Source organism: Pseudophryne corroboree, chromosome 5, assembly GCF_028390025.1.
Source record: "Pseudophryne corroboree isolate aPseCor3 chromosome 5, aPseCor3.hap2, whole genome shotgun sequence".
Lineage (NCBI taxonomy): Eukaryota > Metazoa > Chordata > Amphibia > Anura > Myobatrachidae > Pseudophryne > Pseudophryne corroboree.
This window is the reverse complement of record NC_086448.1, coordinates 820,582,662-820,607,040: the sequence shown is the minus strand read 5'-3', so window position 1 is coordinate 820,607,040 and position 24,379 is coordinate 820,582,662. Positions and strand designations below refer to the sequence as shown.

At 45.3% G+C, this 24,379-nt stretch overlaps 1 protein-coding gene across 1 annotated transcript in view; it reads right to left on the bottom strand.

The window, feature by feature from the left end:
- The window catches only part of ANGPT1 (angiopoietin 1), a 430,887-nt gene that overhangs the window by 216,001 nt on the left and 190,507 nt on the right, over window positions 1–24,379 (bottom strand). The window contains exon 2 of the mRNA XM_063924513.1: window positions 1,705–1,860. Within this exon, the coding sequence (XP_063780583.1) occupies window positions 1,705–1,860 (156 nt within the window). The remainder of the gene's footprint in view (window positions 1–1,704; window positions 1,861–24,379) is intronic.

The window sequence follows — 24,379 nt, the reverse complement described above, 5'->3', positions numbered from 1 at the left end:
AGTTTTATCTTGAACCCTAAAAGACGGCACATTATAGGAAAATATATTTAATGGTCATTATTCCTTTACCTAATATACTGAAACTGGGAATTTCAACCATTACAGTAAATAAAACAGAGAAAATCCACTATTTAGCCGACGACTTGCACAATTGGATAATGGCCAAAGCCTTAGTCCTCAGAAGTAGTGACACAGTCCCAGGTGCAATTATTCTGCAGCTTACAAACAAACAACAGTAGAAACAAACTACATAGGAAATTCATCATCTGCTTCAAAGAGGAATTAATAGAAGCAACTAATTTATTTACCCTGACATATGTATCACTCTCAGCTATTAGTTCAAGTGTTTATTTGAACTTAAATGTTGTTTAGTTTCCTTTGTGACCTCGACCTACAAAAGATTGGTGCGTCCAATAGATTCATGAAATACAGTCAACAATAAAACAAGGAACTTTATACTACTAGCCCTCCATGCATCTTCAGTTCACGGGGCAGGCAACCACTTAACTCGCAATTTTATTTGTTTCTTTATTTTATAAAAGGTCAAAAAATGTAATAAAATTGAGAGCATCTGTTCAAAATATATTTAAATATTTTAATAGAATAATATACAGTATATATATATATATATATATATATATATATACACACACACCAGGCATGTCCAAACTGTGGTCCTCCAGCTGTTGTGAAACTACATATCCCAGCATGCCCTGACACAGTTTTGCTGTCAGAGAATGCTAAAGCTGTGTCAGGGCATGCTGGGATGTGTAGTTTCTCAATAGCTGGAGGGCCGCCGTTTGGACATGCCTGATATACACACACACACACACACACACACACACACACACACACACACACACACACACACACACACACACACCATGGGGTACCTAGCACACCCGTGCCCTCATTGTAGCATTACTCATCACCACCTTCCAACCCAAGGACCATAGTACCCTCAGAGGCAATTATCACCAGTGGAACTACCCCTTATCTCCCTAGCGGGGATCGATTTTCAGAGGCTCTAAGCCCCACCCCCCAGTGCTTAAAGGTTCCCACTGTGATACTTATGCCCCACTCACCATGTCATATCACCTCCCCCAAGTGCCATGTGCCACCTTTAACATTTGACACAGACCCTTACACCTCTGCCAGGGGCCAGACGATCAGAAGGAAATCCATTCTGCATGGATTTCCAGTGGCGTAGCCAGCCTTTGAGATGATGGCGAGCAAATATGGAAAACCAGGCAGGTCTGTATATACAGTTTTGTGCTCCCATACCCTTACCTGTTTTATCTGTATTATGTTCTATAGGCTGTACAGGAACACGGGATCTGGGAGTCTAGGTTTTGATTAATGGGTAATCTAATACAGTGTCACAATCTTTCACTCGCTGCACTTTTCATGGTCATGGAGTCTGCGATTGCAACTTAACGTATCTAGAAGTACCTAAAAGATGATCTCTACATTTCACACACAGGGGGAGAAGTATCAAGGCTTGGAGAGAGATAAAGTGGAGAAATTTCCCAAAGCTTCCAAAGACTGTGCTGGATGAATGGCCGTTAGAAGGTGATTGCTTGCAATGTGCAACTTCTCCGCTTTATCTCTCTCCAAGACTCGATACATCTCCCCATCATACATTTAAAACAAATTGAAGACACTGTGGTTTCTGGTCTCTTGCTGAGAGGCGTTCTCACCTACCTGTGTTTCCACGTCTGTCAGTTTTCTCGTCTGCTCCGCCGTTTGGCTCAGCAGGCTTGTCCCTATTTCCAGCATAGTGGCCGTCTGGTTCTGCACTGCATTCTGCTGCATCTGCACCATCTCTGTCTTCATGTTGTCCACAATGTAGTTCTCCAACTGCATAAGAGACAATAAATAAAGCTGAATGGGTACAGCAGCGATGAGGATGCACTCTATATCCATATTCATCTATTAACATCACATGTTAGTTTCTCCTGTATTCTTCTATACGTTCCTCCAGGGCAGCCAACCGGGGGGGACTGCGGGGACTGGTGTCCCGGGCCCTTACAGAAAGGGAGGCCCACCCTTGGCTCCTACCACCAATACCTGGACAGCTGCACCAGGCTGTAAAACAACAGTTGGCTGATGCACAGGGAGGACTTCTTCAAACAAGCCTTACCTGTGCATCGGCTCTCTGTGAACCATTCCTGTAGGTCCGCAACGCTCCACCTATATGTAACATCACACTGTATGACATCACATAGGGGTGGAGAGGTGGAGCAAAATCTTTTTTGTTTGGGGGAGGGGCCCTGTCTATTTTGACAGTCCCGGGCCCCACAATTTCGGATGGCAGCCCTGCGTTCCTCTAAGGCTAAAATAAAAGTCAAGTTATAATATTAATATACAGAGATTCCGGCATCGGTTTCCTGAACGCCAGGATCCCGAAAGACGGTATTATAACTGCATCCCATATACAGTACAGTACGTGTGTTTGTTCATCAGCAATATTATAAGTTCTATTATGTAAGGCAAATGGGCATCTTACTGTATATTTTAAATTTACTGTTGCTCTAAGTTAATCATTACAATAGTATAGTTTAATGGTTTGATTTATTACAGAGAGGTCACCAAACAACAAGGGTTAAAGGTGAAGGAAACTTAATTTGCAAATTGTTGGAATTAATTAGAAGAATAGAAAAGAAAATATATGTCCTTCCACAGAGAGACGGCGAGTTCTGCTTTTTGTTCTTTGTAGATGATTCATCGCCCGTCAGACATCCAGTATCTATGGGTTGTATACAATCTTTACTAGTAAATTTACCAAGGTCCGCTGCCTGACATATATGTGGATTCATTTTATTTTCTTATTTTAATTACAATCAAAAGTTTCCTGATAAATCTAGATCACCACAAATGAGAAGAGTTACTCCGTACGTGTTTATTTATCCTCGTACATTTGATTTGTTTATACTGATATAATTGTGCATGTCGCCGCTGCTGATTTAATGCAGTGAACAATGTATACAATTTAAGTATTTCGAATGCAATACATGATTGCGTGACGCTGCACACCCAAGCCTCAGGCGAATCTTGTAATCACGTATATTTATTAGATTTTAAAATTAGATACATATACAGTAGACAAAAAAAAATAACGAAAATGAGAAAAGACAGTCGACAACAATATCAGTATAAGCACTTTGGGACTAACGGATAGAGCAAGCATGGATAAATGGCAATAAACATAAATCATTAAGAAAAAAAGTACATTAGACAGACAGGCGATAAACAACATCAACCAGAATAAAATACATCAAGTTCATATAAACATTGTGGCAACGGAACACCCAGAGGTAGAAGAAGAACAGATTTAGGTAGAGGAGACATTTGAGTCCAAGGCATTAATGGTGTACTGCCAAAAGGACCAAGGCCCTCATTCCGAGTTGTTCGCTCGCTAGCTGCTTTTAGCAGCTTTGCACACGCTAAGCCGCCGCCTACTGGGAGTGAATCTTAGCTTTGCAGAATTGCGAACGAAAGATTCGCAGAATTGCGAAAAGAAATTTCTTTGCAGTTTCTGAGTAGCTCGAGACTTACTCTGCCACTGCGATCAGTTCAGTCAGTTTCGTTCCTGGTTTGACGTCACAAACACACCCAGCGTTCGCCCAGACACTCCCCCGTTTCTCCAGACACTCCCGCGTTTTTCCAAGAAACGGCAGCGTTTTTTCGCACACACCCATATAACGGCCAGTTTCCGCCCAGAAACACCCACTTCCTGTCAATCTCACTCCGATCACCAGAACGAAGAAATTTCATCGTTAAGCCGTGAGTAAAAATACCAAACTTTTTTGCAAATTTACTTTGCGCAGACGCACTGCGAACATTGCGCATGCGCAGTTTGCGACTAATCGCTCCATTGCTAAAATAACTAACGAGCGAACAACTCGGAATGAGGGCCCAAATTCTATCAAACTTTAATGGACACATCGCTTTAGTATACATGAATCATTTGTAGTAAACACTGGCGTTAAACAGACCTATCCAGGAAGGAAGAGAAGGGAACACACTTCATCTAATGTAAAAAGAATAGTAATATAAGTTTACAAATACCGATTTGAAACACCTACCAGGCCAAGACCAAACAAAAAAATGTTGCTAGTCAACTGCAGTGTGCTGGGGGAATTTCTGTTGTTTATTATAGTCTAAATTACCCCCTCCCTCACATGCACTTGTGATGGACCAATAAATTGATGTGAGCAACTATCATTCTGTGTATAGCAGTTCTGAGAGGCATGGATGGGATCAGTACTTGAAGGGTATAATGATCCTTGTAGTGCCACACTGGAGAAACTTAGGGTGCCTCCAGTTGAGTTGGGTCTCAAACTAGAAATACAGATATATATGACCCAAAGTAGGTGCTATTATCATGTCGCATATGAGCACCAGAGCAGAGACACCTTGCCGTGGCTGGTGGCATACCATATGTTTGCAAATGTGCTGTATGTAACTGAGATATTTTAATTACTATTATCATGTAGGATGCATATTGGTGGTTCATAGCGGTGTGCTGGGGGAACTTGTTTGTTTTCTTCTAGTCTAGATTAAACCTTACATGCACCTGCCATGGACCAATAAACTCATTTAAGTAACTAAAATTATGTGTATCAAATATTCGGGTCAGCCAGACACAATCTAATCTTTACACAGCCCAGGACCCAAGACCAAAAAATCACCAAATAAGGAAGAGGACCAAAGCAGATTCCAGGAAGCAGCAGCAGATGCCCCATACTTTGGATAGGAGGTACAATAGGTAGACACTGAACTTCACAGCTGTCCCAGATGAACCCAAGTCCAATACACTCTATGGAGTATATACTGTATAACTGTATCTGTTGAGATTTGGAATGCGGTGTGATGGTGCAAGGGGTGCCAGGAACAAAGCTCCAGTCCATATCTGCAAAGGGACCTGTGTCCGACGCCCATTTAGATCTCAGGAATTGCAACCCACCCAGACCCATAGCTGAAATTAATGAGGAATAAGTACATCAAATGTATTTTTTAGATGGGAGAGTATGAATATGTAACTTGAATATCAAGTTGCACATACTGTAGGTGACTCCACCAAAGCAGGGATGCCCCCATCCCACTGTGCACACAACGCATGTATGAGCTGCAGAAACCGGTAAAACATACAGATACAACCTTATGCACCTATGCCGAAGTCGCAACAAACAGGTCCTGTGCAACTCAGCTTAAGCCAAGCATGTTTTCACTCTTAGTCGCACAAATGGAACGATTGATGTAACAAAACTGCATCATGAGACTGCACTGATTAATTTGATATGCAACATTTCTACATCTGTGCACAAGTCTGAGTCTGAGTCTGTATATAAGTTGCTAAAATTCCACTTTCACCATGAGTTCTACTCAGAGTCTTGTACGCAATGCGGAGACACTTACCAGCCCAAACAAGAAGTAACACATCTAGCACTCTTTGTGAATAGAGAAGGGGGAGGATAAATCTGGTCTGAACAACCATCTTCACCAAATTCACCCTTCCCACAACTAACAAGGGAAGCTTTTGCCAGATGTGAGATTTACATATTATTTTAAGGAAATCAATTTGGGGTTAAGGAGACATGAGTCACATCATTGGCGATCATAATGCCAAGATATTTAAAAGATGGGTGCAATGTAGCAGTATTCAACAAACACAATAACATATTGTCAGCATAAAGGGAAATTCTCTCCTCAGACCCTGACACCATAACATAGTAAAATACTATAGTTTCTGAGGTTGAAAAAAGACAATTTGTCCATTGAGTTCAACCAATTTGTGGTCTCCTACCGAATAAAATGTTTTGGCTGTATTCAATTACACCACCAATGAATCATCGCTGCCCTCATGGCACAAGAATAAAAATGCTATCCAAATGCTATCGAAAAAAACATATCCAAAATACGACCATACCTTACACAAGACACTGCTAAAACTCTAATCCATGCTCTCATTATCTTCCGCATTGATTATTGCAATAGTCTCCTAACTGGTCTTCCCAAAACGAGACTCTCACCACTACAATCCATTCTGAATGCAGCGGCGAGGCTTATCTTCCTCGCTAGACGTTCATCGTCTGCAGATCCACTCTGTCAGTCCCTCCATTGGTTACCTGTACTCTACCGCCTTCAATATAAAATACCTTTACTCACACACAAGGCCATTTACCAAACTACACCAACGTACATCACTTCGCTTATCACAAAATATCTCCCAACCCGACCTCTTCGCTCTTCACAAGACCTGCGTCTCTCATCCACACTCATTACTCGCTCCCACTCACGACTGCAGGACTTTCATCGGGCTGCACCCACTCTGTGGAATGCCCTACCACGCACAATAAGACTCTCCTCTAGTCTCCAAACCTTCAAGCGTTCCCTGAAAACTCACCTCTTTAGGCAAGCGTATCAAATTCCAGAACCGCCCAGATAACTTTCCTAAACCTTCCTATCAAATTGCATCCACTCTGTACAGTCCACACATATTCTCACATGTCTTCTCATTCTATGCAATAGATAGGCATATGTACACAAGGAAAGGTGCTATTTCCCTATAGATTGTAAGCTTGCGAGCAGGGCCTTCCTACCTCTATGACTGTTATCACCCAGTTTGTTATTGTTATTGTTTTTTCAAATTGTAAAGCGCAACGGAATTTCCTGCGCTATATAAGAAACTGTTAATAAATAAATAAATAAATGCTGGCGATAAGTCACGGTTGATTTCTCTGGCATAAAATCGGATTCTGTCATGATGAATAATCTCCAATATCACATTATTCAAACGTATAGCTACAATTTTTAGCAGAATCTTAACATCTGTAAATAAGAAAGAAATACTGTAGATCCATATGAGTCCAGATAAACCGGATTCTTTCCAGGCTTGGAGAGGACCACAATCAAGACCTCCACCATTAAGGGGGCAAAGGAACCAGCTTCAGAGAAAGCATTAAATGTCTAACAATTTGGGGACAAAATAACAAAGATGACTTTTATAAAGCTCTATAGGAAGTCCACCAATAAATGGACACCTACTTTTAGGAAAGGACTGAATAGCGTCCTCCGCCTCTGCAAGGGAAATGGAGGAGTCTAAGTGCTCTCAACTACTAGGTGCAATGATAGGCAAAGGAAACTGATGCAAGTAGGAATCTAAGTATAAACAATCACAAATAATCACAAAACACTCCAGCAACAGACTGCATAGTAGAAAAGGTAATAGCATCAGCACCAATCAATGCATACAGAGTGGGAAGGGTGGACCCATCTCAAGCCATGAAAGTCATAAACCTACTAGCCCTATTAGCTTGAATATCATGTTCATGCATGGAGAAGAAGAGTGGCACCTGGACTTGTTATGAAGGAAATTGATCCATTCCTTATGAATAGCAAGCCATTCCACCCCATTAGCAGTACGGAAGGTGTAGTGGTTAGCATTACTGCCTCACAGCACTGGGTTCAATTTCTACCATTTCCCTAACTGTGTGGAGTTTGTATATTCTCCCCGTACTTGCGTGGGTTTCCTCCAGGTACTCCGGTTTCCTCCCACAATCCAAAAATACACTGGTAGGTTAATTGGCTCTCAACAAAATTAACCCTAGAGTGTGTCTGTGTGTACATGTGGTAAGGAATCTAGATTGTAAGCTCCACTGGGGCAGGGACTGAGGTGAATGGCCAAATACTCTCTGTAAAGCGCTGTGGAATATGTGTGCGCTATATAAATAACTGGTAATAAATAAATTAGCAGTAAACAGCTGGCAAGCTATTACACTTCCAGTGCCAGACTCCTCTGCTCCAATTACACCTTCTATAAAGAAATCTTAGGGGTATATGCAATTGCCGACGAATCGCGGCAATTTTTCGCCCGTTTTTTAATTCGACAAAATTCGACAGTCGAATTCCGGCAGGTGGGTGCCGGAATTCAACATATTCAATAAAAAACGGATTCGACAGTCCCGCTGTCGAAAAACGGACGATTTGACGGATTTTGATTAGATTTTTAAAAATGTTTTAAAAAAACGGGTAAAAACGGTAAAAAAAACGAAAAAAAATTGCGTGGGGTCCCCCCTCCTAAGCATAACCAGCCTCGGGCTCTTCGAGTCGGTCCTGGTTCTAAAAATTCGGGGGAAAAACCGACAGGGGATCCCCCGTATTTTTAAAACCAGCACCGGGCTCTGCGCCTGGTGCTGGTGCAAAAAATACGGGGGACAAAAAGCGTAGGGGTCCCCCGTATTTTTTACACCAGCACAGGGCTCCACTAGCTGGGTAGATAATGCCACAGCCGGGGGTCACTTTTATACAGCGCCCTGCGGTCGTGGCATTAAATACCCAACTAGTCAGCCCTGGCCGGGGTACCCTGGAGGAGTGGGGACCCCTTCAATCAAGGGGTCCCCCCCCAGCCACCCAAGGGCCAGGGGTGAAGCCCGAGGCTGTCCCACCCATCCAAGAGCTGCGGATGGGGGGCTGATAGCCTTAAGTAAAATGAAAGAATATTGTTTTTTTCCAGAAGAACTACAAGTCCCAGCAAGCCTCCCCGCAAGCTGGTACTTGGAGAACCACAAGTACCAGCATGCGGGTGGAAAAACGGGCCCGCTGGTACCTGTAGTTCTACTGAAAAAAAAAGACCCAAATAAAAACAGGAGACACACACCGTGAAAGTAAAAGTTTATTTCATACATGCCGACACATACATACTTACCTATGTTGACCCGCCGACTCCCACGTCTCCAATGTCGCAGACGATCCGGGGTACCTGTGAATAAAATTATACTCACCTCAATCCAGTGTCCTGTGATTTGTAATCCACGTACTTGGCAAAACAAAAAAAACGAATACCCGGATCACACGGACTGAAAGGGGTCCCATGTTTACACATGGGACCCCTTTCCCCGAATGCAGAGACCCCCCGTGACTCCTGTCACAGAAAGGTCCCTTCAGCCAATTAGGAAGCGCCACTTCGTGGCACTCACCTGATTGGCTCTGCGCGTCTGAGCTCAGACACGCATTGCACAGCCCCCTCCATTACTTTCAATGGTGGGAACTTTGCGGTCAGCGGTGAGGTAACCCCACCGCTGACCGCAAAGTTCCCACCATTGAAACTAATGGAGGGAGCTGTGCGATGTGCTGTCTGCCAGCTCAGACGCGCATACAGCCAATCAGGAGAGTGCCACGAAGTGGCAGGGACCTTTCCCTGTGAAGGGACCTTTCTGTGAAGGGTCTCCCGTGAATAGCCGCTGTGCGCATGCACACAGCGTCTATTCACTGCTGCTCTGGTGGACTGTCCTGCGAAAATCGGGACAGTTGGGAGGTATGCAGTACATCTGCCCCTATTACTGAAAAGCGCAGGAAGTAAGTACTTCTCTGTTCAATCACCCCATCACCCATCCATTACATCTTTAGATTTTGGATAGAGAAATGTTTCCCCAGAATACATGCAGATAATGGGGCAGATGTATTAAGTCTGGAGAAGTGATAAAGTAGTGATAAGTTCAGGGTGGTAATGCACCAGCCAATCAGCTCATAACTGTCAATTTACATATTGGAGCTGATTGGCTGGTGCATTATCACTTTGCACTTATCACTGCTTTATCACTTCTCCAGGCTTAATACATCTGCCCCTTTGTGAGTAATATCGCTCACAGGACAGATCAGCTTTCTTAGCTCAGCCCTCGGTACTATGGTTCCAAGAGATCACAGAGTTACAGGGAAGAAGTCAGATGTGAAAGAAAATATTATCGGACTCCAGTGTTTGCTGAGAGTCTGCTCTTACTAATCAGGATTACAAGTGTCTGCCAGGTACGCAGGTCGGGACTCACGGACAGTTTATCATTACATCTCTTTCCCTATGGTTTTATGTTACCAAATTTCACAGCGCAAAGTCAACAGCCAACAGTGCTTTCCCCAATCATTTGTCAGTGACACACATAAAATATTATCCACAGTCATTTCTACTTTTATATCCAATTTGTCTGGTCTTACCTTGTTAATGTTGTCCTCTGCAGGAACCCCAGCAAGATATATTTGAAATGTACATTTATGGGACTGTTAAACTGCTGAGTAAGAATGAGTGTAACATTTTATTACAGAGTATAAGGGGGATATTCAATTACCGCCGAAGAGACATCGATGTTTCTTCGATATTTTTTTTCTGGGATATTCAATTTGAAGAACACCTGAAAAAATGTATTTTTTCACATGAAAACACACAGGTTCTATGAAACCTGTGTGTTTTTGGCAGAAACAGCGCCATTTTCTGAGGATTTTGCTTTGCCTCCCGGCTTATCTGAGCTAATTTAATAGCCCCCCGGTGATACTTTTATACCCGACAGTGAGTGTGTGTAATTGACTGTCCCCCTAAGTGAGTATAACCACCTCAGTAACATGCCTGCCACACTCCCATGTCACACCCGTACATCTCCACGTGTCCACATTGCGACCTCAATGTCACTTCCTTGTCACCATCCAGAAACATCCCTCAGACCACGCGAATGGTAACTGCCGCATCATTGGAGCGGCCACATCTGGAATACGGCGTATAGTTCTGGGCACCACACTACAAAAAATATATCACGGAACTAGAAAACGTTCAGAGAAGAACCACAAAATTGATAGAGGGGTTAGAGGCACTGGATTATGCGGAAAGACTATCTAGGTTAGATATGTTTACATTGGAAAAGAGGTGTCTAAGAGGAGGCATGCTTCACATCTACAAATACAATAAGAGTCAATACATTAAACAATCGGGATGTAGTCATGTGACCGGCGGTCAGGAGACCCACGGTCACAATATCTCCCCCTACATCCCGTTCCCTCACAATCCTGACAGTCGAATAGAACCAGTGGCAACCGCAGGTAGCCACTGAGCCCGCAAGGGGCTTGTTGCATTCACCCCCGCCGGCATTCCGCTGCCGGGATTCCAGCGTCGGTATGCTGACCGACGGTCGGTTGACCGACGGTCACGCATATCACACCCGAACAATTAGGCGATTTGTTTATCAAGAAACCTATACACAGGACACGCAGTTACCCGCTAAGGTTAGAGGAGAGGAAGTTTCATACCCTGAGAAGGTAGGGCTTCTTCACAGTAAGGGCAGTACAGATATGGAACTCTCTTCCAAAGAAGGTTGTACTGGCTGACACAATTGATAGGTTTAAAAAAGGGTTAGACAATTTTTTAGCTGAAAATGGCACCCAAGGATATATGGGCTAATTCAGTAAGGATAGCAGATGCTGCTAATCAGCAGAATGTGCCATCCTTTTGGTCGCATGCTGGGGGCCGCCATCGCTGGGCAAGGCCGCCAAGCATACTGACCGGCGCCTCCCCCACTTCAACTAGCAGAAATTGCGATCGCATTGCAATTTCTGCTCGTCAGCAGACACTAAGGATAGCTCCTGCCGGTGCAGCTTAACTGCGCCCACAGGAGTCCCGGCGCCATCTTACCCATTGCGGTGGCTGCGTGTGATGTCACGCAGCCGCCGTGATCACGCCCCCGTTTGCGCCACACCGCCCACTGTTCACACAGCCACGCCCCCGCAACGCTTCATCTCCTCCCTGGAAACGGAGCGTTGCCACCCCCCCTCCCGCCCCGCGATCGCCTCTGACTGATTGACAGGCAGAGGCAATTGCTTTTTCTTCAGCCCTCTCCCCCCTGCAGCAAGTGCTGGCGTATGCATAGGACGGTCGCTGCGCATGCAAAAATTCCGGTTGGATCGGCCCATAACCTTTAATAATAATGTATGGTAATGTCTGGGGCAGTAGAAGTAAATCCATATCATAGCAGTAGATCAAATATAGGTTGGACTCAATGGACACATTGTCTTTTTTTCAATCTCAATAACTATGGGGGTCATTCAGATCTGATCGCTGCAGTGCGTTTTCGCACAGCGGGCGATCAGGTCATAACAGCGCATGCACCACAAATGCGCACGCGCGTTGGACAACAACAACGGGTATCGCCGGTCAGCGATGGGATGGTGCAAAAAATCCACTCGCACGGGCGTTCGCAAGGTGATTGACAGGAAGAGGGCGGTTGTGGGTGGTAACTGACCGTTTACTGGGAGTGTTCAGGAAATACGCAGGCGTTCCCAAGCATTTTCAGGGCGGGTGTGTGACGTCAGCTCCGGCCCCGATCAGCCTGTTCTCATCACACTAGAGGAGTAAGTCCTGGGCTGCGCACAGACTGCACAACGTGGATTTTAGCAGCTCAGTGTACACATGGGATCGCACACTAGCACGGTGGATATACACTCCCCCTGTAGGCGGCAACTATCTGAACGCAGGACAGCAAAAAACGCAGCCCAGCGATCAGATCTGAATGACCTCATATGTTACTAACTGAAGCTCTGTGCGAACAGATATTGGATGCATGCGTAATGCAACATAGACACATGCACAGTAGCAAAAAATTGGTCGACTGCATCTGACATCAACATTGCATCCGATTCAGAATCAGGCCCATACTATTTGGATAACCTGACGCTTTTTGTCTTGTGACTCATCTTTCATGCCATACGGCTGGCTGGCATCAGGCATACCGGGCACGCGGTGCGTGGCGGCTGCAGGATCTGAGCGGCGGCACAGTGCACTTTGAACTTTATTTTTTAAGCAGCGGATAACAACTGTTGGGAAACAATGAATTGTGCCAAATACGGACACCATACTCTCTATGCTCTGTGATAGGACATGAGACTTTAACTTGCTGTACATATATATACTGTACGTTGATAGCCAACGGGGTATGCAGTCACTTCAGTATGCGTACGTTTACCAGATCAGCCTTCGCAATGTTGACAGCAGAATGCTGACATTGATGTTGCCGACAATGTTACAATGTCTACATCATTAAAGTCTGCACCTGCAAAATGTTGACATTGACAATTCAGAAACATTGTCGTTCCCAGGAGATTTAGGGTTAGCGTGAGACTTTCCGCTAGAGTTAGGGGATGTGTTAGGGTTAGGGACAGAATGCCAGATTGAGGATACAATCAGTTTGTTGTTATACTAACAATGTCGACACAACATCAGTGTCGTCATCGTGACTGTCTACTAACATAATATATAAATTATATATATATTATAATAATAATAATATTTACAGCATATAGTGCTTTTCTCCTGTAGGACTCAGAAACAATTAAAAACTAAACCTTGAAAGCACAATAAGCATATTGCAGGGTTGGTGCAGACATGTTGGGTAATAACTTCTATGCGTTATATATTTCACCCATGAAAGGTACCAGGTGAGGCAGCCATCTTGGGTGCGCTACGTAGGGTTACCCTGGGTGGAATATGTCATGCCTAAAAGAGATGACACAAAACGGGTGGTTCCTGTGCTCTGATATTAGTGGGGTTCCACCATAACTGCAATGTATTTTTCAGCCTATCCACGAGCGCACCAGATGAGGCAGCCATATTGGGCACAGTATGAAGGTTACAGTGTGGGAGAAAAGCCATACAAGGACCTTGGCATACATGGGAAAACTGACACGTGTGTGGCACTATGATATTCCCTGTATGAATAGATGTGAAATACATCCTGCCCACGGAGGATGCACTTCAGCACGGCCGTCTTTTTGTATGGGCTCAATGGGCACTTGCCCAAGGGCCCCAGGAGTCTAAGAGCCCTAGGCTGAAAGCTGAGGGTCCCCTCTTTCCAGTGGTACTAGATTTTTGAAAATCGGCCCTAAGGAACCAGAGATATCTGGCTTCGAAGCAGTGGTCCCCACCCAAGACTGTTAATTGCTCTTCCCAGACAGATATCTCGGGTTCTGTCAAACTTAACATTTTTCTGAGGGTATTCTCCAAAAGATGGGACTCTGCACTTTCAGTGGACACTGGCATCTTGTCTCTACTATGCCTAGAAACAGATATATCAGCCTTCAAGCAGCTGGTCCCTGCTCCAGCTCCACACATCTGGTATGCAGTTTTATACTTTTGCCGGAGTATTGCTCTGGCTCCTGAACTCTGATCTCCAAGTCCCCAGTGCCTCCTGAAAGGTGGGACTCTCTAGTTTTCATCTCATTCAAAGCTAAGAAATCTATTTCCAGGAACTGGAGATATCTGCAGTCAAGCAAGCTGCCCTCCCACTGAAAAATTATGAATATTAAGCCCACTCCACTATACACCCCTCCCCTGCGTATTAAACCCCGCATACCACCCTGGAAGTCATGTACCGGGGCCCCTTCATTCATCCCAATACCTCTTCTACAGTTTAGTGTTCTCCCTCCCGCTCCATCTCCCACCATCTGTGCAGTAAAGGAGTAATTAGCAGAAATTACTGCTCCAGGTCCTACATGCTGAGCAGAAGATAGGACACACCCTACTGCCCCCCGGGACATCAAAGCTGCTGCTGATAGCACCCCCCATCCCTTCCGCTGGAAGATAGGTAGGGGGCCCAGTGCATTGCTGTGCCCAGGGGCCTACGCTGCTGTTAAGACGGCCCTGCACTTCAGTGGAGGTGTAGCACACAGGCATAGTGTACAGTGGGGCAGAAGTAAATGGTGCAAAGCAGAGGACCATAAATACAGCAAACAGTGATGCAGTTTGGACACAATCCGTGGTGGACACAATCCCCCATGCAAGGAAAGGGCATGGGGCCAACGCACTTTGTGCTGAGTGTCCCTTTATTCAAATCACCTCATCAGTCTCGTTACGCACAGCGCTACCCCATACCAGGATCCCTATTCACAACGACAGTCTCGGATTCAGGAATATGCCCAAGAACTGGTGCTAACAGAGGTTGGTCAGCCAGTACATAGCATTCCGAGTGATCTAAGCTACAGTACTATGGGCAGTGCCACCTTCAGCTCCTGCTTCATGTCACTGAAATCAATTGTTCTGTATTGTGATGTTCTCAATATACGTAACAATGCGCTGCATAATATTTTGGCATTTTATAAACAATTACTAATAATGATAACTACATGTACAGCTCAGTAATACATGTGAAAATACCCCAACACATTACATTTTGAAAGTAGTAAAAAAAAATATTAAATCATAAAATCTATCTTTTATTTCTAGGATCATTTCTCTGCACTGCTGTACAGGACAACTAGCCGATTGATGTGTGCAAACTTCTACACGACCCAGACAGACATGACTAGGGGAAAACACATGGAACATTTCGTTGCTTGATTATTTTGCCTGTTTATCCTGAGTATACTGCAAGTAAATTACAAAGTTATTAAATATTTACTGTATGTCAGTCACTATGCTGCAGATCTGTATTGTAAATGATGTGAAATCTACTACAGGGCGCAAAGAAACAAATGATGTTTTCTAAGTTTAACTAGCGCATAGCAAAAATTTGAAATTTGTTCTGGTCATATGAAATGGGTGTGATCGACGATCCCGGTGGTCACATGACCAACACCAGCATCCTGACAATTAGAATGCTGACAGGGGATGGGGTAATTATTTTACCCCTCCCCTGTCCCCTACCCTAACACTAATTTGCCAGCGGTGGCAGCTAGGGCTAAGATAATGGGGGTGGCGGCTAGGGCTAAGACACCGGGGAATGACAGCTACGACTAAACCCCCTTTCTAGTACCTAATCTCTCCCCCCCCCCCCAGGTCCTAACCTTAACCTTATCAGTGGCCCTGATACTTACCTTTGGGATGCTGGCGTTCAGTGTTCAGGCGTCGGGATTCCGTGTGGTGTCGGCATTCCGGCATCCTGACTGCCGGGGAATCCCCATGAAATATGCATAGAGGGAATAAAAGATGGCCAGAGGCTTCTATGATGTAATTGAGACCACACTATAGAAAATGACCATGGGGGTCATTCCGAGTTGTTTGCTCGTTATTTTTTTCTCGCAACGGAGCGATTAGTCGCTAATGCGCATGCGCAATGTCCGCAGTGCGACTGCGCCAAGTAAATTTGCTATGCAGTTAGGTATTTTACTCACGGCATTACGAGGTTTTTTCTTCGTTCTGCTGATCGGAGTGTGATTGACAGGAAGTGGGTGTTTCTGGGCGGAAACTGGCCGTTTTATGGGTGTGTGTGAAAAAACGCTGCCGTTTCTGGGAAAAACGCGGGAGTGGCTGGAGAAACGGAGGAGTGTCTGGGCGAACGCTGGGTGTGTTTGTGACGTCAAACCAGGAACGACAAGCACTGAACTGATCGCAGATGCCGAGTAAGTCTGAAGCTACTCAGAAACTGCTAAGAAGTGTCTATTCGCAATTCTGCTAATCTTTCGTTCGCAATTTTGATAAGCTAAGATTCACTCCCAGTAGGCGGCGGCTTAGCGTGTGCAAAGCTGCTAAAAGCAGCTTGCGAGCGAACAACTCGGAATGACCCCCCATGTGCTTTCCCAATTCCTATGGTTTTTGTAAACACAAAGGGGGGAATTCAAACGTTTGAAAACTCGGTTGGGTGTCTGTTTTTTCCTGTCTATTAGATAGGACAAAGCAGACACCCAACTGACTTTTCAAACAATTGAATTCCCCCCAAAATATCCACAAAATTTCAAAACACTCATCTGCAGTTATTTCTTCCCACTGGAATACGTGCACTTTATAATGTGTTTCAGAAAGTCATTATACAATGTACAGCATAACTGAAGTGTGTAAAATGTGTTACGTTTTTGTCTACAGGATGTTTATGAGCTGGAATGAAAAGGTATTAGTGGAATTATTTGTTTCACTTGTAACTGTTAACATCTTGCAATATTTATCATTTTACAATTAGGTCTTTTTAATTATTTAAAACTGCCAGATCGGAATTTGCCCACGGGAAAAATAAAACATTTAATTTCGCCCTTGGCTGGGGTACGATGATTCTTTAATGGAAGTATAATCTTACTTTAATAATATTTTTATACATGTGGTTACTTAAATGTTATTAGTAAATGCTGATATTTAACTAAACAATTAAAACTTTTTTTTAATAAAGCGTTGATGGATGAAGCATACAGAAGGGGATATTAACGAGTACGTGTTTGTCAGCGCAAATCGTTTTTATTATTTCACAAAACAATCGCGTCATCGCGTGTAAGCGAGGTGAGGAAATCTGCAGCCGCTTAACGGTTAAAAAAATTCAAAGTAAAAGTCCTACTTTTCCTCTAATTGTTTCTTTCATCGGTTAGTAAAATGGGTTGTCTGCATTATTGAACGTCTGTTGTGAGAATCAGCCAAACACACAAATTAATTTAAAAAAATTAGTTTTAAAAAAAAATATAGTTACATTGTAGTCGATAGCGGAATAGTCGCATTTTGTAAATACAGATCTGTACATTTTACCTTCCCGATTGCAACTCAGCTTGTTATTTAACATCTGCCAGCCTGCGCTAGGTCACACTAAAGCTGCGTAATTTACCATGTCCTAACAAAGCTCTGAGAGGTTTATTGCTGTTGTAATAATAGAAAGCTTTTTTGATTACTGTCTGGGCTCCTGGTTTTGACTTTCTGTAACTATTTGGAAAGGGATTTCCCATTGTTAGTACTTTGAGATGCAATTGGAAAGAATAGGATATGTTAATATTAGAGATATTAGGGATGACAGCAACAAGATGAGTCTTAGGTTGCTCCCACACGCAACGGTTGTTTCCCAGATGCCTTCACACCAGACGAGAACTTACAATAAGCGCAGTATGGGAAGCATCATTTTTTTTTTCTTTCTAAAGAATCGAAAAGAATGTTTAGAAATACGTCTGGAATTTTTGATCATCCAGAATTTAGACAACTGCGTTGACAGTTTTCTATTTAGTCTGAACAATCGTAAATTAGCAATCTCTTTTTATGCATGCTCACAATGGGGACTATAGAACATAGATCTGTGACAGTTAATATTCTGTATTGCTGCTTAGCGGCAAGGTAAGTATACTCACCTTCCCCCAATGCTCCCCTAACCCTCCCCTCCCACAGCCTAAACCTCCCCCTCCCCCCACCACCGCTTAACCTTAATTCTCCCAGGTGGTGGCCTAAACCTAACCCCCTCCCCCACAGTCTAACCCTCTTACGTCTCTGGCAGTCCAGCACAGTAGAAGATCTTGCCACGGGCAAGCAGGACTTTTGCCCGGGGCGCTGTCTTCCGGAGGGCGCTGGCGCCATCCGGAGGGCGCCGCACCATGGCAAGATCCGCCACTGCTGTGCCCTCTGCTGCCCGCTGTGTCCCCCCGGCTGTGCCTCCTGTGAAGGGAACTAGACGCGTAGCGTCTAGTTTCCCTTCGTGGAGAGGACCTTTGCTGAGCGGTGCGCGATGACGTCATCGCGCACCGCACAGCAAAGGTCCTCTCCACGAAGGGAACTAGATGCGTAGCGTCTAGTTTCCCTTCGTGGAGAGGACCTTTTGCTGTGCGGTGCGCGATGACATCATCGCGCACCGCTCAGCATTTAAACGGCGCTACTACTGTACAGGGGGCGTAACTGACCACGCCCCCTGTATTAAGCCACACCCCCATTTCCTGCCCGGGGCGCAGAGCGGGCTTGAACCGGCCCTGGTCCAGCAGTCACTCGTTTGGGATCCCGGCTGTCCGTATGGCGATCGCCGGGATTGTGGTCCCGGTCAGGATTGCAACACCGGCATTCCAATCAGTGTCAGGATTCCAGCGCTGGTATTTCGACTGCTTGGATCCTGACTGAATCCAACTGCAGCTGCTCTGACCTGAAAGGTAATTGGAATTACCCCGAAACCATTTCCTAGAATAAATGGACGTATTTATATTTTGTACAATGGAAGTAGCAGAAAGTTCTCTCTAAAGGGGAGGTGTATCAAGCCTTGGAGAGAGATAAAGTGGAAGAGTTGCCCAGAGCAATCAATCAGCTCCTAACTGCATTTCAAAGACTATGGGGTGTATTTACTAAGCCTTGGATGGAGATAAAGTGGACGGAGGTAAAAGGGGACATGTACTAAGCAGTGATAAAAGTGGAGAAGTGAGCCAGTGGAGAAGTTGCAACCAATCAGCTGCTCTGTGTACCTTTATAGTATGCAAATTATAAATGTTACGTCAATGCTGATTGGTTGCCACGGGCGACTTCTCAACTTGCTCACTTCTCCACTTTTATCACTGCTTAGTACATGTCCCCAAAAGTAACAGTCAATCAGCTCCTAACTACCATGTCACAGGCTGGGTTTGAAAAATGACAGTTAGGAGCTGATTGGCTGGTACTTTATCTCCATCCAAGGCTTAGTAAATAGACCCATTAATATCTCTCCAGTTTATCTCCATCCAAGGCTTAGTAAATAGACCCATTAATCTCTCTCCAGTTTATCTCTCTCCAAGGCTTAGTAAATAGACCCCTATGTTAGATAAATGACAGTTAGAATCTGATTGGTTGTTTGGGCAACGTCTTCATACAGTATTATCTCTCTCCGAGGATTGACCACAAAGTTATACTGACCCAGCAGACTGGCTAGTTGTGGTTTATCGCTGTGCTGTTGGGCGACAGCCACATGGTTGATGGCTGGAGAATAAAACATGGGCTAACTAATGTATAAATAAATAGGACATTTGTTTAAGTTACATGAACTTGCCTGAAACCAGTTTATAGCTCCGGGAAAGCCTATTCCAAATATCATGACAGGACTGAGCTCTTGAAAAGTGAGATTTCTTACAACAGTTTATTTATCAGAATGGATCCAGGGTTTTGGATTGTAAAGATATGAAATGAAATTGCTTAATATGCTTAATCCCGAGTATTATATTCCATAGTGTCTGATGTGGGAAGAACCAGGACGGCGGGTCTCCACGCCGATCCGACAATCTTTCCGTTATTTCATTGAGAATAATAACTGCAGGAAATGTCCAACTTTAAAAACTCTGAACATATTCAGCAACGGTTTCTTGTAGTAACAGCCTGCAGGTATTTGCTGTAGTTATTTGGCAACTAAGATTTCTGGCTCGTACAGTATTCCGATTTCTCTGGCATTTTTCCTCTGGGATATTTTATTATTTAAAAAAAAAAAAAACATTTTATTGGAGAACTGCATGCTGGGCCTTGGAAGCAGCGGTGATAGCATCGTATGGTGATGCAGGAGGGGGCGTCTATTACAAGTAAACGCCTCTGGCTGCACTAGTGATCTCACCTGCTACCGGGGATGCAGCATCGGACCACTCAGTCACCATCGGGCAGCTTACGGCACCCATGGTGATGCACAAGCCGCCTGTTACAGAAGCCAGGAATTCTCCGTGCAACGACGATGGTCCCTGACATCTTCCCTCCCCCTAAACAGCAGCAACGCACCTCTGCTTTCGCAAACAGAGGTTCTCGCCGCCCCCTCCCTGCCCTCGAGATGGCAGCAGACTGTCAATCCCTGAGAATCTGACGCCGGGCTGCTTCCGACGTTGCAGGACCTGTTCTCGCATGCACAGAATGGGTCCCGATAAACAGTACTTTGCGCATCCTGATGTAGATCCTTCGGGATCTGAATAACACCCCATTGTACAAGAAAATAGTGAGGACGTGACTAGATTAACCTAATTAGAAGCAAATACGCCAGCACATATGAAACTGACCAAGGTAGACTCAAAGAAGGACTGTATAATAGAGATGTGCACTTGAAATTTTTCGGGTTTTGTGTTTTGGTTTTGGGTTCGGTTCCGCGGCCGTGTTTTGGGTTCGACCGCGTTTTGGCAAAACCTCACCAAATTTTTTTTGTCGGATTCGGGTGTGTTTTGGATTCGGGTGTTTTTTTCAAAAAACACTAAAAAACAGCTTAAATCATAGAATTTGGGGGTCATTTTGATCCCAAAGTATTATTAACCTCAAAAACCATAATTTCCACTCATTTTCAGTCTATTCTGAATACCTCACACCTCACAATATTATTTTTAGTCCTAAAATTTGCACCGAGGTCGCTGGATGACTAAGCTAAGCGACCCTAGTGGCCGACACAAACACCTGGCCCATCTAGGAGTGGCACTGCAGTGTCACGCAGGATGTCCCTTCCAAAAAACCCTCCCCAAACAGCACATGACGCAAAGAAAAAAAGAGGCGCAATGAGGTAGCTGTGTGAGTAAGCTAAGCGACCCTAGTGGCCGACACAAACACCTGGCCCATCTAGGAGTGGCACTGCAGTGTCACGCAGGATGGCCCTTCCAAAAAACACTCCCCAAACAGCACATGACGCAAAGAAAAAAAGAGGCGCAATGAGGTAGCTGTGTGAGTAAGCTAAGCGACCCTAGTGGCCGACACAAACACCTGGCCCATCTAGGAGTGGCACTGCAGTGTCACGCAGGATGGCCCTTCCAAAAAACACTCCCTAAACAGCACATGACGCAAAGAAAAAAAGAGGCGCAATGAGGTAGCTGTGTGAGTAAGCTAAGCGACCCTAGTGGCCGACACAAACACCTGGCCCATCTAGGAGTGGCACTGCAGTGTCACGCAGGATGGCCCTTCCAAAAAACACTCCCCAAACAGCACATGACGCAAAGAAAAAAAGAGGCGCAATGAGGTAGCTGTGTGAGTAAGCTAAGCGACCCTAGTGGCCGACACAAACACCTGGCCCATCTAGGAGTGGCACTGCAGTGTCACGCAGGATGGCCCTTCCAAAAAACACTCCCCAAACAGCACATGACGCAAAGAAAAAAAGAGGCGCAATGAGGTAGCTGTGTGAGTAAGCTAAGCGACCCTAGTGGCCGACACAAACACCTGGCCCATCTAGGAGTGGCACTGCAGTGTCACGCAGGATGGCCCTTCCAAAAAACACTCCCCAAACAGCACATGACGCAAAGAAAAAAAGAGGCGCAATGAGGTAGCTGTGTGACTAAGCTAAGCGACCCTAGTGGCCGACACAAACACCTGGCCCATCTAGGGGTGGCACTGCAGTGTCACGCAGGATGGCCCTTCCAAAAAACACTCCCCAAACAGCACATGACGCAAAGAAAAAAAGAGGCGCAATGAGGTAGCTGTGTGAGTAAGATAAGCGACCCTAGTTGCCGACACAAACACCTGGCCCATCTAGGAGTGGCACTGCAGTGTCACGCAGGATGGCCCTTCCAAAAAACACTCCCCAATCAGCACATGACGCAAAGAAAAAAAGAGGCGCAATGAGGTAGCTGTGTGAGTAAGATAAGCGACCCTAGTGGCCGACACAAACACCTGGCCCATCTAGGAGTGGCACTGCAGTGTCACGCAGGATGGCCCTTCCAAAAAACACTCCCCAAGCAGCACATGACGCAAAGAAAAAAGAGGCGCAATGAGGTAGCTGTGTGAGTAAGCTAAGCGACCCTAGTGGCCGACACAAACACCTGGCCCATCTAGGAGTGGCACTGCAGTGTCACGCAGGATGGCCCTTCCAAAAAATACTCCCCAAACAGCACATGACGCAAAGAAAAATTAAAGAAAAAAGAGGTGCAAGATGGAATTGTCCTTGGGCCCTCCCACCCACCCTTATGTTGTATAAACAGGACATGCACACTTTAACCAACCCATCATTTCAGTGACAGGGTCTGCCACACGACTGTGACTGAAATGACGGGTTGGTTTGGACCCCCACCAAAAAAGAAGCAATCAATCTCTCCTTGCACAAACTGGCTCTACAGAGGCAAGATGTCCACCTCATCATCATCCTCCGATATATCACCGTGTACATCCCCCTCCTCACAGATTATCAATTCGTCCCCACTGGAATCCACCATCTCAGCTCCCTGTGTACTTTGTGGAGGCAATTGCTGCTGGTCAATGTCTCCACGGAGGAATTGATTATAATTCATTTTAATGAACATCATCTTCTCCACATTTTCTGGAAGTAACCTCGTACGCCGATTGCTGACAAGGTGAGCGGCGGCACTAAACACTCTTTCGGAGTACACACTTGTGGGAGGGCAACTTAGGTAGAATAAAGCCAGTTTGTGCAAGGGCCTCCAAATTGCCTCTTTTTCCTGCCAGTATAAGTACGGACTGTCTGACGTGCCTACTTGGATGCGGTCACTCATATAATCCTCCACCATTCTTTCAATGGGGAGAGAATCATATGCAGTGACAGTAGACGACATGTCCGTAATCGTTGTCAGGTCCTTCAGTCCGGACCAGATGTCAGCATCAGCAGTCGCTCCAGACTGCCCTGCATCACCGCCAGCGGGTGGGCTCGGAATTCTGAGCCTTTTCCTCGCACCCCCAGTTGCGGGAGAATGTGAAGGAGGAGATGTTGACAGGTCGCGTTCCGCTTGACTTGACAATTTTCTCACCAGCAGGTCTTTGAACCCCAGCAGACTTGTGTCTGCCGGAAAGAGAGATCCAAGGTAGGTTTTAAATCTAGGATCGAGCACGGTGGCCAAAATGTAGTGCTCTGATTTCAACAGATTGACCACCCGTGAATCCTTGTTAAGCGAATTAAGGGCTCCATCCACAAGTCCCACATGCCTAGCGGAATCGCTCCGTGTTAGCTCCTCCTTCAATGTCTCCAGCTTCTTCTGCAAAAGCCTGATGAGGGGAATGACCTGACTCAGGCTGGCAGTGTCTGAACTGACTTCACGTGTGGCAAGTTCAAAGGGCAGCAGAACCTTGCACAACGTTGAAATCATTCTCCACTGCGCTTGAGACAGGTGCATTCCACCTCCTATATCGTGCTCAATTGTATAGGCTTGAATGGCCTTTTGCTGCTCCTCCAACCTCTGAAGCATATATAGGGTTGAATTCCACCTCGTTACCACTTCTTGCTTCAGATGATGGCAGGGCAGGTTCAGGCGTTTTTGGTGTTGCTCCAGTCTTCTGTACGTGGTGCCTGTACGCCGAAAGTGTCCCGCAATTCTTCTGGCCACCGACAGCATCTCTTGCACGCCCCTGTCGTTTTTAAAAAATTCTGCACCACCAAATTCAAGGTATGTGCAAAACATGGGACGTGCTGGAATTTGCCCATATTTAATGCACACACAATATTGCTGGCGTTGTCCGATGCCACAAATCCACAGGAGAGTCCAATTGGGGTAAGCCATTCCGCGATGATCTTCCTCAGTTGCCGTAAGAGGTTTTCAGCTGTGTGCGTATTCTGGAAACCGGTGATACAAAGCGTAGCCTGCCTAGGAAAGAGTTGGCGTTTGCGAGATGCTGCTACTGGTGCCGCCGCTGCTGTTCTTGCGGCGGGAGTGCATACATCTACCCAGTGGGCTGTCACAGTCATATAGTCCTGACCCTGCCCTGCTCCACTTGTCCACATGTCCGTGGTTAAGTGGACATTGGGTACAACTGCATTTTTTAGGACACTGGTGAGTCTTTTTCTGACGTCCGTGTACATTCTCGGTATCGCCTGCCTAGAGAAGTGGAACCTAGATGGTATTTGGTAACGGGGGCACACTACCTCAAGAAATTGTCTAGTTCCCTGTGAACTAACGGCGGATACCGGACGCACGTCTAACACCAACATAGTTGTCAAGGCCTCAGTTATCCGCTTTGCAACAGGATGACTGCTGTGATATTTCATCTTCC